Below are 27,982 nucleotides of genomic sequence, written 5' to 3' on the forward strand. Positions count from 1 at the left end.
ATATATTTTTATTTTTTTCAGATTCGGGTTCATGTTAACATGTCGGTCATAAATGTTATGGTTGGCTCACCATTAACTTGACATGGGGGAAATAATGAAGAAACCTAGAGGAACTACATGGACCACAATGCACCTGGGCAGCATTGGTCCTACGCGCACGTCCGCTCGACTCGCTATCTGTGTTGGAAAAAGGACTTTGTGAAACTGCAGCGATGTCAGTCCAGGTTGTGGCAGCGAAAATGGCAGAGGTCGAACTGAAAGACGTACCTACCGGCAAAGACATGCCGGTCCACTCCCCGGTGACACCGACGTCGGAGGGCAAAAACCTCACCAAGAAGGACTCGCACGAGGCCGGTTCCTCTGCCGCTGCTTCCCCTACGGCTGAACCCTCCGTGAAAGCCGGGGAAGCAAGCCCTGGTTTGCTCACCCCAAACCCCGCGAAGATGCCGCAGGCGTCGGCTTTGAAGCGGCCGGACCCTCAGCAAAACGGCGGCGAGGCTTTTGTCAACCGTGACGGTACCGTAGCCGAAGCTCCGCGAATGAAAAAGGTGAGCGGGCAACGTTTTCTTGTATAACTGTTTCCTCGCTGTTATTGGATCACCACCAGCCACCTCGCCGCAATGGAAGCTCTAGGGAAGCAGGCATTGTGTGACGATGCTAACTGGCTAGCTGGTCCCAAAGCTGATTCAGCTGTCGGTTTAAAACCCCTTATAATGTCATTGGGGGCTGTAATGAAGGGTAAACACACTAAAAAACTCACTTGTCTCATCTAATTTTGGCTGATGTAGCTGAGTATTCCAGGCATGAGTAGCCGTATCAAACTGTTATCGTAGTTGACGTGACTTTTCGCTCTTTCTGAAAATGTTAAGGCTGTTTTGTTTTTGTGGCTCTTTGTGATGCTAATACACAACGAAATGCAGTTAGCTTCCCCGTTCACAACATGGAGTTTGTGGTACCATGAAAGCGTAGCCCATTGTACTCCAAGAATGCTGTTTTAACTAACTTTATTTAATCGTTACCACTTGAGAGGAAGACATTTAATGATCATTTATCGTCTTGGGGCATGTGATAACGTATTGTAGCATTTGATAGTCTTAAGAAGCTAAGCAAATATTTTTGAAGCAGCTTGATGACTGAGATGAATACATCGTGTTGCTTTATTTGTGTTCAGGTGAAGGCTGCTGTAGGGAGGTTGTCCGCGCCCCTTGCTTGACCTATAGGATATTACCAGTTTGCTGCTTCAAATACATACCACATGGTTCTTGATAAGACAAGTCTGACTGATACACTGTCAGCCACAGTGTGATCTAATTTGGACACACAGTAGCTGTAGTCAATAATCTGTGTCCACGCTCTTGTCCAGCCAGATTTGGATTAGCCCGGACAGATACTTCAGTGAACGGAGTTTCAATTGTCATGGCTTAGTTCAGAGGTCTCATAATTGTCTTGAGTGGCCTTTATGTTGCACTCAATGCCCCAAAACCTGCTTGGCTGCAACTGTGCCCTAAATGAATCTTATCTTCAAGCATGGTCTTGATCAGGTCTGATAATAATAAAAGGGGCAATGTTCAAGGATAGAACCATTTTTGATAAGGAAGCCTTTGAGGCCACTGCCAGCTATTATGTTGACTGTTTTACAGCCGGTGGGCATTGTAGGATACTGTATAAGTGGCAGTTAGAGTCAAGAGGTCATTTTTTGATATGAACATGGTGTGACTCCTCTCCGATTCATTCACTACCCTCAGGCAAACGTATGTTACAAGCCTCATAGGGGAAAAAAACCTTGTTTTGAAATGACTTCAGTGCTACGTGTACATATGCGCCGGCTACTTTGTGCCCTGCTTGTAACAATAATGGGAAATCCTCTTCTGGTTTTCACTGGTTTCCACTATGAAGCTTTGGATGGAGCCTACATGAAGTGCTTGCGCAGGTCTACTTACCCGGTCCTGAGTATAGCCTTTTGGGGAAAAAAAGAAATTTGCAGAAAGTTGAAGGAAGTTACAAAAGGAAATGCTTACCACCTACACCCACTGTTGTACCTAGAGATTGATTCTATCATGTTGGAAAGCTAGTGAACACACATTAACAGCAGCACAGCACAGATGGCTTTGCCTGCCTTTGAATTCTAGATTGGGCAGCCTTACTCTGACAATAACCACATCATGTCCGTAGGAGAGACCATGTTTGCGTACAAGACCATTGTACAAAGATTTTTTTTGTCAGAATATCCCATCTTGAACATCCCCTGTTTATGTTCAAGATGAGGATTATTTCATGATTTTTATGATTTCTTCTGTACTTAAGAGAATGCCATATATACAACCATCGTCAATAAAAGCATTATAGGGATGTGTATGGCATTCTCTGTGTTATTGGAATGTTGTGAACATCATTTTGATTTGATTTTAAAGCGCTGTACAGAGATGTTGACCTCTTTATTTCCAGTCAATGTTTTTTAGTCCATATAATGCCGACAGACTGGTAAACCTCATTACTGGATGATATGACTGCATGCATTAGAGCGGAAATCCATCCATTAACTAATTTGAACTCTCCATTGTCACTGTGTTTGTCTGATCACTCAGTTCAGTGCATATCCACTTGGACAGAATCCTCCAGTCTATTTATAGAACTCCAGGGCCTTATGGCACCCTGCATTATAGATATAAGGCCACAGCCTGGCTTTGTGCATCTGCTGAGTTCCGCTTCTATTGCCAGTGCAGTAAAGGGTAAGCGAAGCATTGAGGCTGATGATGCAAGTGGGGAGGCAGCAATACTCCCCACTGGCTGTCCGGCTATCTTTTAATCCGTACTGTTATCATGTCACCACGCGAGGAGATTAAAAGGCTAGCTCTCTGTAGGTGGGCCCTGATTTAAGCTTTTTGACTTGGTGATGAGTTTCATTGTAGCTGCCATGACTCTCTGGCCTCCGAGCAGTCCTGGGGGATTTCTCCAGCTGGGAAGAGAAGGGGATTAGCACAGGGCCCTGCAGACTTTGGTGCTACCATGGCCAGTGTTTGGGCCATGTGTGAAACACAAGACGCAGCCGTTGCCACATACTTGAGTCTGGACCCGGGTTTGTGTCTTCAGTCATTTTGGGGCGTGGGTGAGAGTGGGTTTGGTTTCTCACAGAATAAACCGAGCATGACATGCATCCCATGGCAACTCAAACTGTGTACTTCAGATCAGTAAAACAAGCTAGATAGATATCATGCAGGCAGCTCCATCAAATTAGGACTAATTATTTGTATAGCACCTGTCATACAGGGAATGCAACTCTGATGAATATCAAAGATCATGATAGATGATCTTAATTTGACCCCATGAGTCGGTCACTTTATTCAGATTCAAGCTCTTTTTCCCTCTCATATTTGGTTTGCTTTCATAGACCTGAGTGCACCCCATAGAGCAGTGTCATTTCAAGCTCACCCTTTTCTGGTGTCATGTTATGTCACTGACCAAGCTGATGTCTCTGTAGCGCTGACGAGTAAAGAGGCTTACACTCATGTTTGGGTACTCTGCTCCACTGTGTAAGGTAATGTTGTCAAAAAGGCACACATGGCTTAAAGTGTTAACTCTTAATTCTCAACAGCTTAACAAAATTGCCACGTCATAGTACACACAACATTTAACACACACACACACACACACACACACACACACACACACTGTCAAATATATACATGAACATAATGTATGTTATTTCTACATGTTGCATCATTGCTTTGAGTTTGGGGCTGCTATTGTACAAAATGAGGTGGAAAGGTCACGGTGACATTAGCCGATCACGGCTCTGCAGCTTGTCACCATTCTCATCTTCATGCAAGGTCATCAAGCACCTGCTTGACTTTCCAAGGCTACAAAGGAACTTGTCACGCCTTTTAATATTTGAGACAACGATTGAGCTGATGTGTGCATGCTCGCAGTGATCACATGCACCTCCCTAGGGGAATTCTGTCTTCTCTCATTGGATTCAGATGGAAGGAGACCTTACTGACACCAGTGCCTCAAAAACCTTACGCATGTCTCCAACCCGTCTTCACTTTCCACATCAATCATCCTCTGCTTCATTCACTCATCTCCCCCTCCTCCCGTCTGTCAAGCTTTCCATTCTTCAGCAAGCCACATGTTGCATGTGAAATTATGAATGAATTATACCATGATGCTCTTAAATCAATCGGTGATCTCTTCACTGACTTCTCCATTTTCCTTTTTGGATTGAAACATCAAACCTTGACGTTGTAATAAAGACACTCTATTTTTCTGCTTATGTTTTAATACTCGAGTTATTCTTAAAGCAGTCACGCAGCACTTCTGCTTGGCTTCCATTGCATTATTGCCATTTTCCAGTGATGGACTGCAGGGTGTTAGGGTTTTTGGGCCACGTTTTCTTTAACTTCCCATGGAGTTTTACTACATTTGTATTTATTTCTGGTTTTAAGCGGCGCCTGTGCCCAACTTGACCTTTTGTACTGGTATTTGCTTGCAGCGCAATAAAGCATGATTTCATTAGTAACCTCGTAACCACATGAGACGGTTAGGGCCTTCCAAGGCAAGCAAACACGTGCACACATGCAGACATCTCATTGCTGTATGTGTGGACAGGGGGAATGTGGCACCATGGTGAGAGGTTTGAGAGTAGCTCACAGGGTTCACTCGGAATGCCCTGGGGCGAGAGAAAGAATGGAAGCATTGGATTAAATCCAACCACCTCCCAATCTTAAACCTCTTTTTTCCATGGCTGTTGCTCAAGTTATAATTTAACACATAAGCTTATTTAAGGCATAACTTAAATTTAATTATGCCCACTAAATTTAATTATGCAGACTTGACTATCTTCTACTGCAGTGCAAGCATAAAAATCTCTACCATGACATAAGCACACTTGAAAGTACATGTCAGCTGACACTGCGTCTTTCATCTTTAGGAGCAAAATAACATAAATGTTGTTTTGGAAAGGAGCAATGGTATTATGCCTTATACCCCGTGCTGGTCATGTGTGACCCTGTAATAGAAACCATGCATGATAATTGTTGTCCTAAAAAGGGGTTGCTTAGGTTGAGTCACCGGGGAGGACTACCACATCACATAGAGGTCACCAGAAGAACCATCAGGGAACAGAGAAGATGAGGAAGAGGCCGTGGTCCAGGAGAGCGTAGGTGACAACAGAGATGGAAAGGGGACGGTTGCAAGTTAACCAAGATGGGTGGAGGAGTGCCTGGGCCTTTTGAGGAAACGTAACGGTGTAGCTGTTGTGCTCAGCTTAGGCTTGGAGCCCCCATCAGGTCTGCAACTGTTTCTCATTGTACTTTATTGACGCCAAGTAGGGACTCCTTGTCTTGGTCTCCCCTTTTTTGCACAGGTCAAAGTGCAGGACATAAAGGAGTGTCTCTACTCACTATGCATTCCTGTTGGTTGGTTGCTGCTGAGCATCATCATTATATAATAGCCGTAGAGTAAAGTTGTAGATATTTTCTTGGGGTGAGTAACAAAGCAACTTGCGTGTTTAGTGTCTATTTTGGTTTTTGCTGACTGAAAGCAGATTTCAGTCAGTGGGTGTTGTATTCTGTTGTGACAGCGAGGCTAGAAATGTTCCGAGCTCCAAATCTGGACGCGTTTATTGTTGTGGAAAACAACATCTCTGTAACCCAGAAGTATAACTCAAAATACATTCTTACAGGAACAGGTTTGTGTCATTTGGCATGTCTTAAGTCCCTCTGTCCCGCTTAGATGAGGACATACTGTTTTATAAGCTTTTCCCTTGAACCCTGACCCGCAAAGTTTGAATTGAAGGCTGAGTAAAGTTAGTATCAGATCTATTTGGTAGGCTTTATCTCCCCATTACCTTAATTTACCATGTAATCCCACTTTGAAGTTTGCTTAATATCGCCTCTGTCTCTGCTGGCTCTGTTCACTTCATGTGACCCTGCTCAACAATACTTTTGAAGCTTTGGTGACTTGGTTTTTGCATTAGACCAAACAAGCAAACTACCGGATTTGTGCTTCCGTCTGTCTGAACCGCAACCGTGCTCCTTCAAACACCACTTCCCCTGCTTTTGATTTATTATCTTTCATTTTTCTGGCGTCGTCACAGTGTCATTGTGTCCCAGGGAGGTGCGATCGATCTCGCCCATCTTCTTACTGTGCAAATCTCAACTCAGGCACGTGTGAGGTCTTGTCTCCTGTGCATCTCCATCCCAGAGATTGACACAGAATACTGGCTGTTGGTTCTTTGCACCAGTTTGAGTTTCTCCCACTTCCAGGCTGCTAGATAGTGATCTCTATCACTGTCCAGATGGGTTGTTCTAACAGTCGCTCTTCTGTTAGACCATTTCTACACTGAATTGTGCATGAATTCAGAAACGCATATTTTTTTTCTGTCTTTTGGCACTTATTGCATGCCAAGATGACATTTATAATGCAGCTGTTCATAGATTACCTTTAGTCAACAGACAACAGAAACAACAGAAAGATGTGTCAACACCTGTTATGTGTGATGGGCCACTTGCGCTGTTTGCAGGCTTACCTGTGGTTCCCAGTATCTCCAAAAGTAGAATTGGAGGCAGAGCCTTTAGTTATCGGGCTCCCCTCTTGTGGAACCATCTTCCAGATGCGGTCCGGGGGGCATACACCCTCTCTATGTTTAACAACAGGCTTAAAATGTTCCTTTCTGTTCAAGCTTCCAATGGGGGAAGCCTGTCCTGTAGAGATGAAGACCCTGTCCTGCTAGAAACCCATGCATTCTATTCATATTCATATGATTAGTCATATTTACATTACTATTATCGTCTTTGTTGTTGTTGCCGCCGTGCTTCTCTGTGTCTCTCTTTCTCCTTTCTCTGCCTCTCAACCCAACCAGTCAAGGCAGATGGCCACACACCTTCCTGTTAAAGGGGTGTTTTTCTTTGCCATTGTTGTCAAAGTGCTTGCTAATGGGGGAATGCTGGGTTTCTTTAAATGCTCTGTATGTAAAGTGCCTTGAGATAACCTTTGCTGGGATTTGGCGATAAATAAATAAAGTTGAATCGAATGAAATCATTGATCAAATAGAGCCTGGGGCCATGTAGCAAATATTCAAATATTCACACTCAAGGTCTCTTGAGTATCTGGCCATAAGTGTCTAATGAGTCTATTCATCCATCCGTACATGGTGGTTGTAAAGCAGTGTGTCATCGTTTGCCAACTGCCATTAAGAAGAGAAGGAATCAAAACAAAAAACATTTCCACCTGCTAGCACCTTTGTATGACTTCTAAGGTCGGTGAGCTTTACTGAACAAGCATTAGTTTGCAAGAAGTTGAAAGGAAAAGCCTCAATCCTTTTGTTTTTCTCTCAATATCAGTCACACCTGCACTAACAAGAAAATCACAAGGCCCTTCCCTGTTTTCTGGCATGGGGTTTATTATTGTGTCGTAGTATTCAGATTCTGCTGCTGTCTTTCAGGTTTGTATTAGCAGCTACTGTGTCTGTGCCTCCCACAAATATGTGGACCTGTGACTCCCTACTCATAACTCATTTCCTGCATCATCACTGTAGCTTGCTATCACCGAGCAAGCACAGCTCATTGAGTTACAAGTCCTTCCATCAAGTCTTCCGAGGCGCCGCCAATTCCCAGTAAGATAATGCAGGAAACGGCATGCTCATTTTTCCTGGAACCTGTGCTTTCACATGAGGCCAGCGTAGTGTGAAATTTTAAACCCCCTAGGTCTCGCTACTGTCGAACAAGTGAATGAGCACCCCCTCAGTTGATTTGTGTGTGTGTGTCCACTATCCCACCATGTTGAGTCCTGTAGACAGTGTCGGTCAGTAACGCTGAAGTATCTTTGCAGCATGAGAAGGAATGCAGCTCTATACTCGGTGACATTGCATGCGAACAAAGGGCCAACATTGTGTTCAAAAAGTGCTGCCTCACAAAAGAGCCCTCACAAAGCCAGAAATGAAGCCCCTCTACCCCCCGCTCCCACATATCCATCCGTCTGCCTCGCTTCCTATTAGTTAGGCCTCTCCACCGACCCCGTCAGACAGAGACACGGCCTGTAAAGCTGTCTGCATAGTGCGACTCAGACTGCGGTTACTATGCAAAGGCGCCTGTATGTGAACGGACAACATATCTCCATGTAATATTGGCCTATGCAATACAAACGGTCGGGACCATGTACAAAAATAACAAAACCCCTGAGATTCATTTTCGGTTGCAGACTACAAATATACATCCGTTACGATAATGCATGCGTTTCCCTTCCTCAGCGTGACTCTAATGGAGAATTGCCTCACACTCCTAATTAAGCATCGCTCATCAACCTCATAATGGCTTAATCTAAAAAAAGACATGTGCCACCCCCGTCTATGTGACTTCCATGTAATTATACCTTCCCCATAGACTGAGGGGGCAGTTTGGGCGATTACGGAGGAAAATCCCACAAACATGCAATTCCACAGTCCTAAAATGGCCCCATAGATTTTGCTGTATTTGATTGTGTTTGTTGGTGCGATCATTTTAGCATATTCGGTGAGATTTTCAATCAACTGTATAGAGCTATGCGTGTTGAAAAGCATGTCATAATGCAGATGGACCACCGTGAGTGTAAATGGATATAGGGAACAGCGTACACTAGCTAGAGCTTAGTGTGTAATCCCTATAAAGCTCCTTGTTGATCTGACATTGGATCAAATATCAGTCAATAGTTTGTTTTCTTGTGGATTAGAAGGCCGCAACACAGTGGGAAGCAATCAATTGTTTATGCTCTGATCAATAGCGATGCTGATTGCTTCACTGTCATACTGAATGGAGTTTATTTGACCAGAATAATTGCGTTGGACCACTGAGCCTTGGGGCCTCCAACTGTGTCCTTGTTTGGTTCATATGGAAACGAAAAAACACTCCTACACAACTGCATGTGTGACAGACGGAGAGAAATGCTGTTCAGTGCTTACAATAAGGATGATTTGAAACAAACGGTCTTGTTGTCAGTAATTTAAAGGTGTTTGCTTACAAGAAAATCAGAGTCATGGTGAAAGCTTTAACTTATCTTTGAGGGACACGTGAAGCCCGAAGTCTCGGCACTCTTTATCTCTCTGTGGGAGATTAGAGAGGGAAGGCATGTGAAAGGGAGAAAAGAGAGAGAAGTTTGCTGTTCTCCTCTCCCTCATTTAAGAAGCAGGAAGGCTTTAATCTGTGACTAAGCTCTGTCATTCATTGCCTGTTCTCCAGTATCATTGTCCTGGGGTTTTTAAGTAACTGTCAGAGGGCTAGAAGTGCACTCATTGCTCTCTCAGTCAGCACTCCCTGTGATTTACTTTTCTTCTTACAGAAAGTACAGGTCATGGGGCCCAATTCACACCAGGCCTGTCGAAAGTCTAACACGAAAGACGTGCATGAGGAGACATATTAACACTCCAATCTGAGTCCCACAGCAACAGCACAGGAACTGGTGACACTAAACATCATACTGACCTAGCTCAACTCTCCTCCTGGATTGGGTCTTGGTTCTTAAGACCCAAGAGGACCCGACAGAAAGGTGATACCCATGATCACCGGTTTATCAAGCAAAAGCTGGGGTTGCTGTTAGCCCTCCTTCTATGTATGCATTTGGATGACTTCCCCCGGTGTTGTGGTGTTGCGGCCCTGATTCTAGCGAACATTGTCCCCGTAAAGCCTGTGGCAGTATTATTTGTACGACTAGTGTGTGGACACGTGTAAGGCCCACTGGTAGTTGCATGTGGGCCCAGTCACTGCCAAGTGTGTGTGCGCGATAATGGGTACATGCGAGCACATTTGGCTCATGACTGTGTGTGTCATTACTTACAGTTGATGAACTTGTCTGCATATATAAATCAGCAGAACAATTCGTACATCACATCCACCCTCGGGGCGGCATGCTACACTCTATATGCAAACACATGCACACTTCTGCTCGCACACACCCCCACACGCAGGCAGCGTTCCTCCTCATGTTCATCAGTCGGCACTCCGGCGACACTTTTCTTTTCTCGATGGGAGCTGGGTCACTCACTCTATTCGCTCTACTCCTTAAGCTTGTCGAAACACTTGTGTCGCACAACCTCTACCTACAATCTCCTAAGCTAAAGCATGAAAACTTGCTCTGGCTGGTGGGTGACACCAGCTGTTATCCAGTGGCAGCGTTGCCTGGGGGTCCAATAGCCTGACCTACAGTAGATGGTAATGGCAAGAGGCTGCATCGTCACAACAGCCAGCACATCCATCAACAGCTGTGAGCTCTGCCATAGTGTCCTTCAGCGTGACCTCTATCGCTTCTGTTCTCGTCAGCCGCGCAAGATAACAATGTCAGCTAGATGCCGTGGGAAGAGATAGTATTAATACTTTGTCATGCACCACTGTGGAGGGGCGTCAATCAAAAGCAACAAAATAAGTGGATTTTCTTTTTCCTTTTACTCCACCGAGTCATTTTCTTTTTCCATCACAGTCTGTGTGTATGCTGCTATGGCTGCCCAGTGAGTTGAATCAGAGGTGACTGCATCCCAGGCAGTTTGAAATGGTCTTTGATCTAGTTTCAATCAGGGAGACGGGGGAGGTAGCGAAAGGGTGGGAGAGAGCGTTTGGTGGGCTTTAAAGGTGATAGGAGGACAATCACGGCTTTAAGAATGTAGGAAAATGAATGGAGTGAAGAGCGAAAGAGGATGCTGACTAAAATGGATGAGGAAAGCACGAGTATGTGCGAAGTGTTATGCGTGGGCAGTCATTGCTTGGCCCCCTGACCTCTGGAGCTTGATAAAAGCCTGGGGGCATCTGCGGGGGCATTTGTTCTCTCCACTAACGTTGCGATAACGGAATGACACAGCGCTAATACTTGGTGCTTCAGCGATAACTTGATATACTGAAGTGAACTGGTGCACGCCGTCCCAGCTGCCAAACCAGCTTGTGTTTTTTCAAAGTAATGTATTATTATATAATATGATACAAAGTCAACGCAGGAACAAAGTGCCCTAACAGGTTTTGCTTATAGGCTTCAATGGCTGTGAGCTTTTCCTGAACTACCACACTGAAGAAGGTCTATCATATAAACATTTTACATTAGACTGAGATATTTCCGCACATTTGTTTGAATCATCAAGCTATTAACGGGACATGTGCCTTTTCCATCTCCCTGCACTGAATATGTTTTATCCTCTGCCATCACCCACGTTGCCAGGCCTTTGGCCAACAGCATAAAGCTATTAAAAGCCCTTTGGCTCTTTGGTTTGAGAGTGCTCATCCTTGCACTTAGCTTGTCCGGTCATCTCGCTCTATGTGCCCTCTCTTTATATGACTTTGCTTGGTCATCAGTCGCTCCGCCGCCATCATTATTCTCCAAAACTCAGACATGGACAAAGATGAGCATTTAGGGTCAGCTTAATGCTTCACCTCTTCATGTCACTAGCTGTTCTTGTCATGTTTGTTTGATACACAAGATCATTTGGATTAATTGCCTTCAATAATAGAATTCAGAATCTTGTAGTGCAGCAACTTTACCAGTTCTACCAACACACTAATCTACCCATCACTGATGCAGACTGTGTGTCTGCCTGGTAATATGATCTTTCACATCCAGTCCTACCTGCCAACAAAGTAACTTGGGTAGGTGTTGACATAACACTGTAACTGTAAATACTGGAGTATCACCTCCCGGGCCCGCTACTATGAAGGAAGCTTAACAGACCTCGGCCTTGTTTGTGTTAGCTGGCGTAACAAAATCTAAACCCCGCAATCAGGCTTAATCAGTATCACGACGCTGGTAATTGACATACTTTGTTAACACCGGCTTTCTTATATGAAGAATGAATATAATAAAGCTGTAATGACTGCAAAGGGCAACACCACGGCAGCAAATAATGGAGGAATGTTTGCAAAACTGCAAATCGTGTAAATGTGTATGTTAATACGTTTACCTTATTACTCAGTGCCAACTTTACTTTACTTTACTACCTTACTGAGCCCCGACTCCTTTAGTATTTGAAATCTTTCTGCAATTACACCAGTGTTTGTGTGTGCATGTGTCCTATTTCTTATGATTCTATGCAAAGTGTACAGAGACATGCATGTGAAATGCACATTAACTAAACTAAATTGGATTTACCCTTATTTGACAAATACAGGTAGTCTTTGGTGTCATTAGCATATCTTGTTAATTTGTATATCATCTGTGATCAATACCTTAGACTCAGCATTTGTCTGGTCATTATCCTGGGTTGTGCACAGCAAAGCAAATAAGAAGCAAACATAAACACTGAAGGCCTTTCACCGCTAATCTGTAGAGCTGGGAATTAGATCTGTTGAACTTGTGTCCTTACCGTTTCTTCTTATCTATACACATATTTCACATCCGTGCGATATTTCTCAGACTTTTGACACTATTTGTTGCCACACACACCCAGTTAATGCGTGTCACTTGGCTGAAGCTCAGGTTGTGTTGCCAGCGAAGGAGGGAGAGTTTCCCCAGAGGGGAGCAGCAATCGGGCGTTGTAAACAGCCTGCGCTCCCTGGAGGAGAGCACTTCCTTCCTCCTTCTCAAGCTGGGTGTCCTAACATGCACCTTGCCTCAGGTCTCTGCAGGCCTGGCCCGGTTTGCCTCCAGCTCATCTCTGTCTTGATTAGTCAGACTACTGTTTGGGAGAAACACGGAGGCAGATGTTTACGCTTGTATTACTGAATGACGGATGATACCCTGTTCTAACACAGATTTTTAATTCAGGAACACACACACACACATACACACAGAGACACACAAACAGAGACACACACAGAGACACACAGAGACACACACAGAGACACACACAAACACACACAGTTGGACACCTTTTAGAGCCGACTTTGTTTCAGGGCACATCAGGGTCTCACTTACTAACACAAACAACGGCACATCTAATTTGTTTCTCCATGGACAATGGCTCTTTGGGTTGGTGTGACTTTCAGTGACCTGGTCCATGTCGGTGTGTGGCGACTCTTTGAGGTTGTGGTGTAGAAACAGTTTGCAACTGTTAAGAGAGGATCGTTTGATGAGCAATTATAAGAAATAGTGGAAGGATAGATAAATGATAAATGGGAGTTTTAATGATTCACGATGTGGCTTGGGTTTTTCGATGTTATTTCTGCGAGTTGAGGCTTTCTCCAGTCTCTTCCTCTCCGTCTATTGTTCACCAGAGACCTCCTACCCGTAGAGTGACGGCAGCAGAAATGAAATGGCAGTACAAACTGAAACTGCTGTTGAACACAATACAATTGTTACGTCTTCATTGTGACTCGGGATCAGATGGGGGAGCTTGCAAATCGATTTGCAGGTTAACGCAGACGGGAGGAGTCATTACACATCGTTTGATGTTATGCAGGCGTAAGTGCACTAATCTGAGTCATCTTGGAAAGAAACGGAAGCCTCTGCTCTGATTCATCCCTGGAGTCCACTGTTTTTCTTTAGGATCAGGACTCATACTCGCGAAAATGCAGGAGATGCTTTTTCTTCTAGCTTTGAATAACTTGTATTTGGAATTATGGGGCCAGAGCTGTAAGTCATGCAGATTTCTGATGACAGATTGTGTTTAGTGCCCCTGCAGAGCATCGTGCTAGAGTGTCTATGTCTCAGGAAAGACACGGGTGGTAGAATTCTCTTCCTTTTCAGAGTTGTGTGGTAAATGTTTAATGGTTGGATAGCAGAGCAATTTGATGCTTCATTTATCACAAAGTTGGTTCAGACAGAATGGGGTTTGCTGCAAAGGTCACTCAAAATTTAGACTTGCAGCAAACCTCGTAACACCTAATCCCTGTCACAAACCCACAACTGCCAAGGTGAAAATTAAAATGAAGGAATGTGCCACCTTCCTCTGTAACCTCACCATTAAGAGCAGTGTGCGTAGAAGAGTAAGATAAAGTTAATATGTGAGTTAAGATGGTCACTGTCACGGTGACCCAGAGTAAGACACTGAAAACACTCAGCGGCGTTTCTCATTGGCCAACAGGTTCACAGGTGTTTGTGTAACTGTGTGGGCATGCAGTAAGGAGTAGGTGCGTGATGTTCCAACCCAACTCCAAACCTGCTTTGGGACAATTAAGACCTTATATGTGTTTGTATATTTGTGTTTTTATTTCAACACGCAACTCTGCCATCCTCCTCAGGTGTCTCTGATGTTATGTCAGAGAAGGCTTGTGGCCGCTGCACCACTACAGATTCAAGTTTCACTCACACCAAACACAATCCTACCTGTAACTAAATCCACCACCCTTGCATTGTTTTTGTAATTGCGTCCGAAGTTAATATTTTGTGCACCCTGCCTCTTAGCCAAGGGTACAGTCTGTACAAGCACAGAGAAGAGGGCGCTTCTGTAGATTTTGAATTGGAGCTTCTGATTGTTTGGGCCCTGAGAAGAAATGCCATGAGGAGACTTTATAGCCTGGTGGGTGTGAAGGAGACAAAAGACGGGCCAGAACCTAAGTGTGTGCAGGTAGGAATGAGTCCAGGACATGATGATTTTTACTTATACTTTTACTTGTTAACATGAGAGTCATAGTTCATGAAGTCTTTGCCTTAAAGCATTATTGCCTAACTGTGGTCCTATCTGATGCTGTTGGTAGTTTTAATATTGGAACACAAGCTTGTTGGACTGCATGGTTACCCATTGGTGTTTGTCATTGATTATTAAAATTGTTCAAATAGTCAAGTAAGGAGAAATGATAGTGAGGTTTACATGAATAATCTGGCTATTGTGATCCATTCAGGAGATAAGCTCTGGAGTCAGCGCTGCCTGTGCCCTCCTCTCATCTAAGCCCTTTCTAACTGTTTGTTAAGTTCTTAGTTTATTAAATGATTGTGTAGTCATGTAAGATAGTGCCCCTGCCATTATTTTCCCCTAAGGTATTATGTCATAGAAGTGTATTACTTTCTAATAACATAAGTGAAAGCAGTCATCAGTTCAGCAGAATGTGCTGCCTCTGCAGCAAATGGCGGTGGAAAACCGTACAGTATCACATTTGCTATTGCATCTGTGCCTGTTTGTTTTCTCTGTCTCCTGCCCAGAGGGGTGTCTGCTTATTCAACAGGCCCAGACGTTGCCCTTGCCCCGCGTTTCGGATCCCATGGTGTGTAGCGGGCTTGTTTACTGTGTTTACCCAGAGAGCCCCTGACCTGTCCTGAAACAAAGCAGATCACCCCGCAGCTCAAACACAGCGTGCTCTTCCGTGGGGAGGGGGCAAGGGAGCCCATGGTGGTTATGGCAGGGGCCAGGATTTAGTTTTCCTTGTAGTTATGGTGATTAAGAAGTTGCATAGTAATGAGGGAGGTCCATGTGACTGATTTCTGCAGCTCATCAGTCACACTCACTCAGTGGTCATGAGGGTGTGAAGTCATTAAGTGGGACATTTTAAATATCATGAAGCCACTCTGTTCCCTTCCCAAGAAAGTGAGGAACGTGTGGGACCTTTCACCTGATCTCAGGGAAAACGACCACACACCTAGTCCACCTAGCAGTGTGTTTTTTTTCAATGAAAATGAAAGAAAACTAAATTGTTCCTTGTTTTAGCACACTGTGTTTTAGGTGCTAAGTGAAACATATTTGATATATTGTACTTCTGCTGTATATTAATTCACTGCTCTAAATCTCCCATGCACACCACCATCCGTTGATGCTGTATTCCTCACTAAAGCTGCAGTGTAAATAGCACCTCCATGTTTAGCCTCAGAACATACAGATCCTGTGTACACACACAAATGAGCAGAATGATGACAGTTTGGGGTGAGCACCTACAGTATAGTATGTCCCAGTGTTGAGTTAACATGCATAATTCAAATGTAATTTACATCCTAATCAGTCGCCATTCATAATGTAAAGGAGTTAAATTATTCCACAACAAGGTTAGAGGCTGTAGGAGGGTGAGTGATCATACATGGCAGAGAGAGAAGGACATGGGGGAGAGAAATGTAGATATCGATTTGACCCTTAAAGTTTGAAGTAGTTTGATCTAATATTTTCGTGGCACTTTACATTCTTAGAAAACGGCCAAGGACGACTACAAAAATCAGTGAATATCAAGTTAAAACCAGTTTGGTTGCTGTGCTTTTTAAGGTCCACAGGTTTTTGTCTGACAAATCGTCATTACCTCCGCAGGGACATTGAGCGAACTCCAAATAATGATTTTTTTCAAAATAGCGGTGAGAGCTGTGGAACATTGCCTTTTTTTAATGTGTAGTGTTGTTGAGTCATGGATGTAAGGGCACAACCGGGTAGTACATTAATGCACCAACACAGGGGCAGAGTGTAGCTGTGTGTTTCTTGCGTAAGACCCCACAAACCTCTCTGTCAGCAAACGTGTCTTTCTGTGAGAGACTAGTAATTGATTAAATCCTGTGTAGTCATTAACTCTTCTCATCAGATCCCAGAATGTGAACACTCAGCGCAAACAAACAACTCACCGAAACAGTTTGATCCATACATTCACTCTTACATATGTCTCAAAACCCCTCGATGACACTCAGTAACCCCCCACCGTATGCCATTATGTGCCCAGGCTGAACATGAGCTGCTTCGTCCTGGGTCAGAGAGGGCGAAACTTGGCTTCAGTTTGGATGCCGTAATTCAATGGCACAATCTATGGAACAATCAACAATTACGCATTAAAAAAACAGAGGTGGGAGAGGGAAGGAAAATTGAAAGGAAGGGAAACAGTTCATTGCTTTGTGTGGACCGGCACTTAGTCAGACCAGTCTGGGCCGGATCGGAGAGAAAGAGGCAGATGTAGCGTATGAAACGGTCAGACCTTGAAAGACTAGATTTCCTCAATACGCACACCTGTCAGCTTTTAGTGTGTGGTGATGCTGAAAAAGACACACTCGTGCTGACAGTACTGAGCTCTGAGTGAAAAGGGTAAAGAAGTAAAGGGGGGAAAGACGATGAAGGCTAGGTTAGTCTAGATTCACATGGAGGTGAAGGAAGAAGACGAGCAGCGTCTGGAGGTTGAGATTGTCAATCACTATGTAATTGTTAGAGCCAACATTCATATCACTTCATCTGATGGTTCATTGTTGTCTTGTTAGTGGATTGGTATGGACTTTCACCTTTTGTCTTGCCTCACAAGAGAACTCAACGTTCTGCACTGCATTGTTGCTATGCAGCAAGCGAGAGACAGAAATGCTGAATTTTATGCGTCAATGTAAGACCTCTGCTGTATGTTGGAGGTCTGAAAACATTATTTGACTGAATGAGTGAAGAGAAGACACCCACACAGCTTCCTGGGCTCCTTGCATAACGCAGTATTTTACCAAGGTCGCTCTTTTTTGCTTCATTACTTAGCTCGGATTTAAAAACAATGCTGTGGTGAACTTGTTTGGCTCCTTTTATCAAATCCTGAAGCAGTGGTGTTGGCGAAATCCCTCTAATTCCAACCCAATTTTGTTGTTGTTACACAAGCCCAACATGTTTGACCTTTGAGATGGAGATTAAAAATCCTTTTTTCTTTTTTCAATCCACGAAAAAACTCCCTGCACACATCCATGAGCATTCTTGTGGGGAATGTTTTCCATTGTGTAGCTTTACTGAAGAAATAAGTTAGCCATTAATACAGCAGTAAATGAATTAAGATGCGTACTCTTTAAAGCAGAGATAAAAGCAGTGATAATGTATCTCGCTTGGTTAATCATGATCAATAGGTAGTCATCAGCTACAGTCTCCGTAGATAAAAGCTTCATTGTCTCGGATGTCTTTCCAAATTAATCTGAACTCAAAGCTGGGATGCTTCTCCCAGAGACCGCAGTGTACTTTTACTGTCCTATTTGTCATGTTATTTGTGTTAACTGTCAAACGTTTAGTGTCACGTGACGTTCAAAAGCAGTGACATCAGCGGCAGTCAAAGTTGTCTTGTATTACCTCTGTTGCCCAGTGATCCTCACCGAGGACGGACACACTGCTGACGTGGGCCTGTTCAATGATTTATACTTCAGACAAGACTGTTTTTCCAATGTGACCCGATGTTGGCTCATTGTGTCCTAAGTTGATTTCTGATCTCTGTCTCCTCTCCTATTCTCCCAACAGATCCAGTTCGCAGACCAGAAGCAGGAGTTCAACAAGCGTCCCTCCAAGATCGGCCGGCGCTCTCTGTCCCGCTCCATTTCCCAGTCCTCCACAGACAGCTACAGCTCCGGTACACACAACGCTCGCTCATTCAGCCGTCGTTTCATCACTCTTACTTGCTCTCTCACACAATCTTTGAAGCTTCCACAGACGGCTAGACTCTACCAATTTCTCATGTTCACTGACGAACCCTCGTGCACACTCCCGCGGCCCACCAGTCCAAAGTGACATGCCTCTTTATATGTATTATTGTCCAGCCATGAAGTGTCTGCCTCTCTCTGTGTCCTCAGTCATTGAGGGAATTTTAGGACACAAAACAACAGACTTGGACTTTCCTGAAAGTTCTAATAAGCTTATTTAAAAGAAGTACATGTGGTATTCCTAACTAAGACTTCAACATTTAGGTTAGGAGGACAAAGGCAATGTCATATTCCCTGTCTTCTTCCCCTTCTTTTTAATTGCCAAATCAACTACGGCCAACCTCTTTTCAATCTGGTAACGTGACCATACTACTCCCCCTACTGGCATGGAGTGGCAGAAGAAAAGACCAGTTCCAATGGACTTGCAGTCTTCCTTCAGACATATAAACTGCAGTGTTTCTATATATAATCGTTGTGCTTTGCTTTGTACAATTTTTTCAAAAGGTATGAGAAAGACACGGCTTAAAAGGAAAGCTGTAAGTGATGAGAAAGTGGGAATTGCAGTGTTTAACGACAGTGGCGAGTTATAGACCAGTAAAACGAAAAATAAATGACATTTTAAAGGCAGGGTAATATTCTAGACCAGTTATTCTTCACAGGTGGTCACAAAATGGACAGAAAGTAGGCTAGTGGAGCAAGAAAATTGTGTGCACCTCATTTGTATCCACAGCTGAGTCCACACACAGTAACACCAGAGTTGCACAGCACAATCCCAGTCTTCCACCGGTGCAGGTTGGGGATAACTTGCCTCACTCCGGTGCGCCCCTGTCATCCCCCAACATCAGATACAGATCAAAGGAAACTTGTGAACAAAACATCACACTCATGTGGTTCATCCTGTTCTCTCCTCCCTCTCTGCCCATGTCATCACCACTTCAAAAGCAGAGATTTGGGGAGGAACCGCATAATTTGTCTGAGAAATGTTGACTATTTTACCACAGAGCAAAAACCCAGATAAAATTTGATGGTCACTCTTTATTTTTACATGACTTTGACTTGTTTCCTCTCTGCTCAGCTCCCCTTACTGCATTTACGTATACTGTAACATCCCCTGACTCTTGGCATGCCAGTAATATGCCAAAGCGCACTTTGAAATAGCATCATCTTTAGCAGGGCGTAGAAGTTAAACTTGCCAATCGCCACGTTTCATGTTACAAAGTAACTTTATGGAGTTAAACACTCAACTGTAATTGTCATGACTGTCATGCTTGTAACTGCAGCTGTCATGCTTGAACATAATACTGGCCAATACCAAGACTAACACTTTGAATCATGTATTGATTTATGGAGTACTGTAATTTAATATATTGGTTTCTTCTTTAATCCAAGAGGATTTCAGGCGCCCCCCCACACACGCAGGCTGGCAGAGTACAGGTCTTAATCTTGTACCTGCTCTACACAATCTGCACCTTACCTGCTTAGTAAGAACATCTGTAGTATGGAAACAACACTGTACAAGTAATGGCCCAGTAGAGTGAGAGTGTGTGTGTGTGTCCATTCTCTATGAATGTATTTTCTTGTACAGTTGTGTCTCTCACATGTTTTGATTGTGTTCATACTGTGTTTTGCGCACGGCCCTAGCCGAAACGAAACTGAAAAAATACACCCAACGTGCATTTATTCATCAATTGAGAGCGTGACGTCATAGGCGCGCCTCGTTGCTACAGACTGCAGGCGTCTATGGCGTCAAACGTCCGTTTGTAACGCGCTGCCAACCGTGATAAGCGCTCTTCTCGTGTCTGCGGCCCTGGTGGGGTTTGACTTGCCTGACCATCATTCTGCGCTGGCCCTTCTTTTCCGACCGCGCGCTCAGAACCGCGCTCAGAACCGTCAGCAGCGCTCTCGCGTCAAAGATCTCCGGCGCCGCAGAGGTCCTGGTTTGTCCCGTTCAGAGGACCGTCAGCTGGTTCATCAAGGATTCGTTTGTTCGCGGACCGCAACCTGGCGGCGAACATTGGGTACAAAGGTTTAACAACAGCAACAGGATGGTGAAGAGCTCACGAGACTGCTGTGACATTTGCAAGTGACAACAACTTTAATTTATTTCAGCTCGAGCAAGGCGCCTTTCCTCCCTCCTGCCCCGCCCCTCAGGGCCCGTTGAACGCGCTCCCACACAAAACGGTTATGATATACTCAATAATCCTGTATTTATGTCAATGAAATTAAAAACATCCTACAAAAACAATAGGTCTAAAAAAAAACGATGGATTGCTCTCCGTATATAGTAGTAGGATCAAATCTGTTACTAATGTCTATTATGTTTTAATGCAATATCATAAACAAAATGTAATATTGTGTAATGGATTGATTGTAAGCCTGGTTTCACCAATGCAGCTGGATTTCACAAATGTGCTAATGCTGATGGTTCAAAAACAATGTGAAAATGCTGGGATGGGACCCCCCTGCCTCCTGCTACCCTGTGCTGCACCCCCCTCCCCTCAGTATGACAGTCTCTAACACATGACAAAAGCATAGGAAACCCTGTTTATGCCATGGTTCCCTAAGTGAGCTCCATACCCACAACAGTGTGTCTTGTGTTTGTGCGTTTGTAGCGGCGTCATACACGGACAGTTCTGACGATGAGACGTCTCCCCGGGACAAACAGCAGAAGAACTCCAAGGGCAACGGAGACTTCTGCATCAAGAACATCAAACAGGCCGACTTTGGACGCAGAGAGATCGAGATCGCGGAGCAAGGTTTGTGTTCCTCTCCACTGCTGTGTGGCCATATGCTCCCTGCCACTGCAAGTCACGCCCACGTAATAACGCCTCGTATAAACACATTAAGGAGCAATCCATAATTAGCTCACCAAACATTTAAAGAGCTTCAGCTGAGCCCAGCAAGCTATTCTGTCACACACACACGCGCACACAGACACTACTGTGGCCCTTGCACCAGTAACTCCTCCAGCTGGATCAATTAATGCTTTAGTATTTAAGTATTTGCAAGATAAAATGATGAGAATTCTCCTAATTATTCACTGTGTGTGCGTGTGTGTGTGTTCCCTCTTCCTCCAGAGATGCCAGCCCTGATGGCTCTAAGGAAACGAGCCCAGGGAGAGAAACCCCTCGCTGGTGCCAAGGTGGTGGGCTGCACCCACATTACTGCCCAGACTGCTGTGAGTAGGAACACACAGACACACAGACACACACATGCAAACACACTCACTCAGAGCCAAAACACAGTCGCTCCAGCAATCCTCTACTCTCCACTTCTCTACTCAGGTGCTGATGGAGACTTTGGCAGCTTTGGGAGCTCAGTGCAGATGGGCAGCATGCAACATCTACTCTACCCAAAACGAAGTAGCCGCTGCCCTGGCAGAAGGCGGTAAATGCACGTGGGGATGTGTGTGTGTGTGTGCATTTGTGTGCATGGGTGCACTTTCTGCCTTCTAAAAAAACACTTCCTGCATCTTTTTAGGTTTCAGTGTATTTGCATGGAAGGGTGAGTCAGAGGATGACTTCTGGTGGTGTATCGATCGCTGTGTCAACGTGGAGGGCTGGCAGCCAAACATGGTAACACGCCTACACTCTTAATACAGTTTGAGCTCAAAAAGCAAAGGATTGATATACATCTCGTATTAATATATTTTGTGGTGGGAAAGGATTTCCTATTTTTGACTATTGGAGAAAATGCATTTCCTGACAGATTTGAGAGTGTAAGTGTAGTTAGAGTATCTGACCCTGGAACTAAACCGGTTCTGTCTCTGCCTGTATCCCCTCCTCTTCTCTGTCCCGTCTCCCCCTCCGTTGGTCTCTGTCACCTATGTGGTGTCAGATCTTGGATGACGGCGGAGACCTGACTCACTGGATCTACAAGAAATACCCCAACATGTTCAAGAAGATCAAGGGCATCGTAGAGGAGAGTGTCACTGGTGTGCACAGGTACGCTGCTTATGATGTGACACTGTCGCCATCTAGTGGTGAAAAAGTCATTGTGGCCTGTGATTGCGCCGTTGCAGGAGATAAAAATAAATTTAAAGGATATTTGTTCAGTCCCGTATCTTCCCCTTCCCCTCAGTATAACTGAATTCATCCATCTTTTAATTTGTGTGTTTGTATGTGTAGGTTGTACCAGCTGTCTAAGGCGGGGAAGCTGTGTGTTCCAGCAATGAACGTGAATGACTCGGTGACCAAACAGAAGTTTGACAACCTTTACTGCTGCAGGGAGTCCATCTTGGATGGGTAGGAGACCACCGTCTCACTAACCTGATTAAAATCAGTTCAAATAGTAAATCAAAGTATCATATTGAACGGGAAAGTATAATTCTGTATAAAGATTATCACTTGTACTGCAATCACATTATTCTGAAGGAATTGTTTGCCCTCTCTTTAGCCTAAAGAGAACCACTGATGTAATGTTCGGAGGCAAACAGGTGGTGGTGTGCGGATACGGAGAGGTAAGTTGTCTCACTCGTCACTGCAGTAACAGAGAATGACCACTAGAGAGCTTTGTGCTCATACAAATAGCATCATGACTGCAGCAGCACCAGCATTCAATATGAAACAATGAGCCACATTGTTAGTTGGCCTGTTTCTGTCATATATGGTTTTTGATGGGCAATATTATCTAAAGTTTGATCTTTCCATCATGTAAGCTGACGTATGATTTCCTTTTGCTTAAATGTTTGTGTTTATACCCTGTATCTGTCATCCTCAGGTGGGAAAAGGATGCTGTGCTGCCCTAAAAGCAATGGGCTCCATCGTCTACGTCACAGAGATCGACCCCATCTGTGCCTTGCAGGCCTGGTAAGACGGCCAATCACGGCGAGAACACTTACACACACACACACACACTTGTCATGTTACTTATGACCTGAGGATGTGTTTGGTTGAATGCTGTTTTCCTCGCCCACAGTATGGACGGCTTCAGGTTGGTGAAGCTGAACGAAGTCATCAGACAAGTTGACATTGTCATCACCTGCACAGGTTTGTTCTGCTTCTGAATCACATCATATTCTGCGTTAGATCATTCATTTCTGGTTGCCGAAGATATAAATGATGCATTTACATGTGCATTATAATTATTCAGAAATGATGAAAGCTCACCTGTGTTTAATCAGGGAGCTGATTGCAAGAAATCCCCTTAGTTTGGATCAATCTGTCATATTGAGGACAATAACGCACTGTTTCTTAAAGTTTGCTCTTTGTAGACAGGTGGGACACTTAAATTGTGTTTCACATTTATCCTTGCATGAGTCATGTTGTATTTGCAGCACAGATGGTTTCCTGCATCTTCTACAACTTAAGCAGTTTAACTCAGACTGTCTAAGGTTACGCCCCGTTCTCTTTTTCTCCTCACCGTTCTTCTTTATTTTACCTCAACTCAGGTAACAAGAATGTGGTGGTGAGAGAAAACCTCGACCGCATGAAGAACGGCTGCATTGTCTGCAACATGGGACACTCCAACACTGAGATTGATGTGGTCAGTCATTACCTGTGTGAATATGTATTTATTCAGAAATGCGATATGCAATATGACATAACATAGGAATGCACACAGAATAGAGCAGAATGCGTCAAATCTGCATCCCAAAACAGCTCAACAGCTTAAGTTACATCTGGCCCTGATTGTTCTGTTGTCATGGTAACTAACAGCATTGCCTGCCTCTGCCAAAGTAACAGAATGACTTTATAGGCCATTGACACATCCCTATCAATCTCTACTCATGATACACATGCAAGACGTGAATAGCAGAGGGAATGTGAGTAAGTTCTTTGACCCCATATAAGGTCGAGCATGCTGAGTCAACCTCAGCCCTCGATGACAGATGAGTGACTCTGCTGTCTCACTGCAGCGGGAGAGAAGAGTCGCGTCTCAGTTTAATTTGTCACAATCACAGTTCTAGACACACTGACGTCCAAACATAGACGCTGGAGAATAAGGCCAGATTAAGAAACTGGTCAGCTGTGATGGACAACACATTAATGACACATGATGATGATGATGAGGATAATAATTGTCATACTGTCATACTGTAGGCAAGCTTGCGGACCCCAGAACTGACCTGGGAGAGAGTGCGCTCCCAGGTGGACCACGTCATCTGGCCTGACGGCAAGAGGATAGTCCTGCTGGCTGAGGTGACCTCCGTCTCTCTCTCTCTCTCACTCTCACTCTCTCACTCTCACTCTCACTCTCACTCTCTCTCTCTCTCTCTCTCTCTCTCTCTCACTCCCTCTCACAAACACACTTGCAGCCAGTCTCTCTGGTTTGGCTGAGCTTGACATTAAAATTGTATAAACATGATCAAGTTTTCACACATCTCTCCGCTCTCTGTCCAGTCTTTCTTTGCTCCTCCTGTATCTGCAGAGATTTTCAGTCACACATACTACCTACCTCCTTTTCTGCAACATTCTGGCTCGCTCACTGCAGTGCTGCATCTCAGAATGTTCCGACAGAAACGGGCATTTTGAGGGCAAAAAAACAAATCAATATAATATCTGATCATTGCTCCCACGTTTTAGTTTATAGAATTTCTTTTTAATAGAGTTCTTTTTATGGCACATGCTTCTCTGTTGTCTATTACTTCATCTTTCACCAGACAAATCCTGATAGTTACTCTCTGTGTGTTTTGTCTTGCCCGTGCTATAACCATGTTTTCCCTCTAGGGTCGTCTGCTGAACCTCAGTTGCTCCACTGTTCCCACTTTTGTGCTCTCCATCACCGCCACCACCCAGGTAGGACAGTGGGTCAATTCCTTTGGTTTTTAACACATTGGTGTTGTCTTCTGCTTTCTGTGTACTGTTTAACTATTCACACCAAAGAAGTAAAAAACAGGAAGTCATGTATGTGTGTGTGTGTCTCCCCAGGCTCTGGCTCTGATAGAGCTGTACAACGCCCCAGAGGGACGTTATAAACAGGATGTGTACCTCCTGCCCAAGAAGATGGGTGAGAGTTTCCTCAGTTCCAAATGCATCATTTGAATGAGGCGGAAGAGAATGATGGAGTATAATACCGGATTAAGCGTGCTGCCATATCGTTTGTTTCTATAGAAAACACAGTCTCATCTGTTCAGGGCAGAGAGGCGTCCCCAGATAGCACAGAATTCCCAGTCGAGCAGCTCCCATATGTTTGCACATATACAGCCCACAGCATGTCACATTTCTTGCCGCGGAATCTCACACACACACACACACACACACACACACACACACACACACACACACACACAGACACGCACGCACGCGCGCGCACACACACACACACACACACACACACACACACACACACACACACACACACACACACACACACACACACACACACACACACACACACACACACACACATAAAATGTAGGTCACTCTGTCACTGTCGGCTGCCACTACAGCAGACACGCACTGCCGGGGAAAGACGACAGACAGTAGCGATAGAAGCAGACGTGGGGCACAGGAGGAAGGGGATAGAATGAATAAGAGAGGAGGAGGAGGAGAGAGGGGTGGAGACAGGTAATCCCCTCACTGCTATGCCGCTTGGCCCCCTGAAGAATATTAACGCGTTCTCTCTCTCTTTCCATCTCTGTAACTGCCTCCATCTCTTTCCCCTCCAGACGAGTACGTGGCCAGCTTACACCTCCCCACGTTTGACGCCCATCTCACGGAGCTGAGCGACGAGCAGGCCAAGTATCTGGGCTTGAACAAGAACGGGCCCTTTAAGCCAAACTACTACAGGTATTCACTACTCACACAAAAATCCCAGGAGGCGGGGGGGGGGTAAAAAGAAGGGGAATGTCGAGATCTGCATTTGGATCATCTCTCACCCCCGACTGTTTTCCATTCCAGGTATTAAACCAATGCTGAGGTTGGGATGAAGACATACCAATACTCCAAGAACCGCACAGATCCAGAGAGGGGGAGGAGGAGAGGACGGAAGGAAAGGAAAGGATACACACCTGCTTTATATGCCAGGGGGAGGGGTGGGCACGCTGACTGAGCCTGAGGGGAAGGGGGGGTAGAGGGGACGTAGCTTTTCCCGCTCTTATGGAAGTCCATTTTATTTATTCACTCTAAAATGACAGTAACGTTAATTCTGGAGATGCTCCTTCCATTTGCCACTAGTGGGCACCGCATTTAGCAAACGTCATCTTCTGAGATATGTTTTATTTGTTTCACCCGCTTCTTTCTCTCTCTCTCTCTCTCTCTCTCTCGCTCTCTCTCTCTCTTGCTCTCTCTCGTCTCCTCTTTCTCTTCAGACCCTCATTTGTGTGTCAGTGTCATACATGAATCCTCCATCCTCCCTCCTTTTTGCCAGATCTTTTATTGTTTAACTATTAAATATAAAACGCTAAAAGGATATATACTATATTAAAAAAAAAACTTGATCAAAAATCTGCGTGAATGAGACGACCTTTGAAGATTGAATGTCGGACACTTTTTTCTTTTTCCTTTTTTGTTGTCTTTTCTACTTGTGATTATGTTTTGTCTTTTTTCTGGAACATTGAGTGGGCGGGGTTAGACCTGGTGGGAGGGGTTTATGTGGGATCTCAGGGTCCAATCATATCTTTGTCTTTTATTTGATTGTTTCATTGAGACTCGCCGCTGTTTGTTTTTAAACCTTTTTTATGCATTTGCTCTCTTCCCATAGGGAGGTAGTTTCAGTTCTTCTTATTGTAGTACGACTGGACACGATGGGCTCACTCCGCCTGTCACTCTAACCCACAGTGAAACCATCTCATTGGCTGTTTGGCTTCTTTTCCGGCTTTGTCTAGCTGCTCACATGACACCAGTGTTGAAATAATGAAAAGTATTTATCATTCTGTCTTTTCCTTTTATGAAGAAGGGGGTATATATTTATCTGTTTATATACAAATTAAGACTTCTATCTTTTTTCCTCTTCTGCACCATCTAATATCATTGCTTTTGGGAAAAATTAACATATGTCATGAAGATAAGCAATTTAAATGTTCTAATGATGATCCTAAGTGTAATAAATGTACTAAAACCCTCATTTTGAATACTGTGACAGAGAATATTTACAGGAAGATACCAAATGTACAGTAGACTTCTGGTACTTCAGTAGATTTCTTCAATCAGGTCCTCATTGAAAAGCTTGGTGCTGTTCAGACTTACTATACTTACTGTACAAACCACAATACTTTGGTACCCACAGTTATGATCAAGGGGTACAGGTGGGAAATCAAATCCCGCCATTACCAACATCTCCACCCACCTGCTCATATTGTCCACCTTTGCAGATTTGTGTCGCATTTGCCTTTTTAAAGGGAAATTTTACCTTTTCAAGAAGTCCTGACAGTCATTTCACCAGACAGTCAGGCTCCTCACCTGAACCAATCAGATTCTCTGCTCTCCTGCTTGTACACAGGGTGCACTCAGATGCCTGGAATAGCACAAAAAAAAGCTCCAGAGATCGCCGTACTGTACATCATATCAAACCCCATGCAAAATTCCTCAAAAGTCAGAAGTAATCCCTCACAAAGACCTACCATTCTCTATGTCACTGTGTAAGTACAAGGGCGTATACTGTGTCAAAGCCCATATAACCGCAATGTCACACTCTTTGCTGCCATTGACGGTACATTTCTGTCCACAGCCCACATCCACGCCTCTTCTGTCTCATGCTGTTGAGAATCCCCCTCTGTTTGTCAACGTAATTTATATCTTATACCCATATACTTAAGTCTTATTTCCTCCTTTCCCATGTGTGATAAGAGTGTGTGTTAATGGGTATATGACTGCTTGACGGTGAGATGGGAGGG

The 27,982-nt window shown here is 44.3% G+C and overlaps 1 protein-coding gene across 1 annotated transcript; it reads left to right on the forward strand.

Moving 5' to 3' along the window:
• The first annotated feature begins 147 nt into the window (after window positions 1–147).
• ahcyl2b (adenosylhomocysteinase like 2b) lies at window positions 148–27,920 on the forward strand. The gene is made up of 17 exons (XM_076151532.1): window positions 148–548; window positions 18,029–18,137; window positions 20,820–20,963; window positions 21,285–21,385; window positions 21,492–21,594; window positions 21,688–21,782; window positions 22,045–22,151; window positions 22,335–22,451; window positions 22,603–22,666; window positions 22,927–23,015; window positions 23,125–23,195; window positions 23,597–23,691; window positions 24,249–24,347; window positions 24,876–24,944; window positions 25,077–25,155; window positions 25,817–25,937; window positions 26,049–27,920. The coding sequence occupies exons 1-17, from the start codon at window positions 213–215 to the stop codon at window positions 26,053–26,055; spliced, it is 1,806 nt and encodes a 601-aa protein (XP_076007647.1). The 5' UTR covers window positions 148–212; the 3' UTR covers window positions 26,056–27,920.
• Window positions 27,921–27,982: the final 62 nt, after the last annotated feature.

This window comes from Genypterus blacodes, unplaced genomic scaffold, assembly GCF_046128005.1.
Source record: "Genypterus blacodes isolate CSIRO-AG114 ecotype Tasmania unplaced genomic scaffold, CSIRO-AGI_Gbla_v1 ptg000007l_1, whole genome shotgun sequence".
Taxonomy (NCBI): Eukaryota; Metazoa; Chordata; class Actinopteri; order Ophidiiformes; family Ophidiidae; genus Genypterus; species Genypterus blacodes.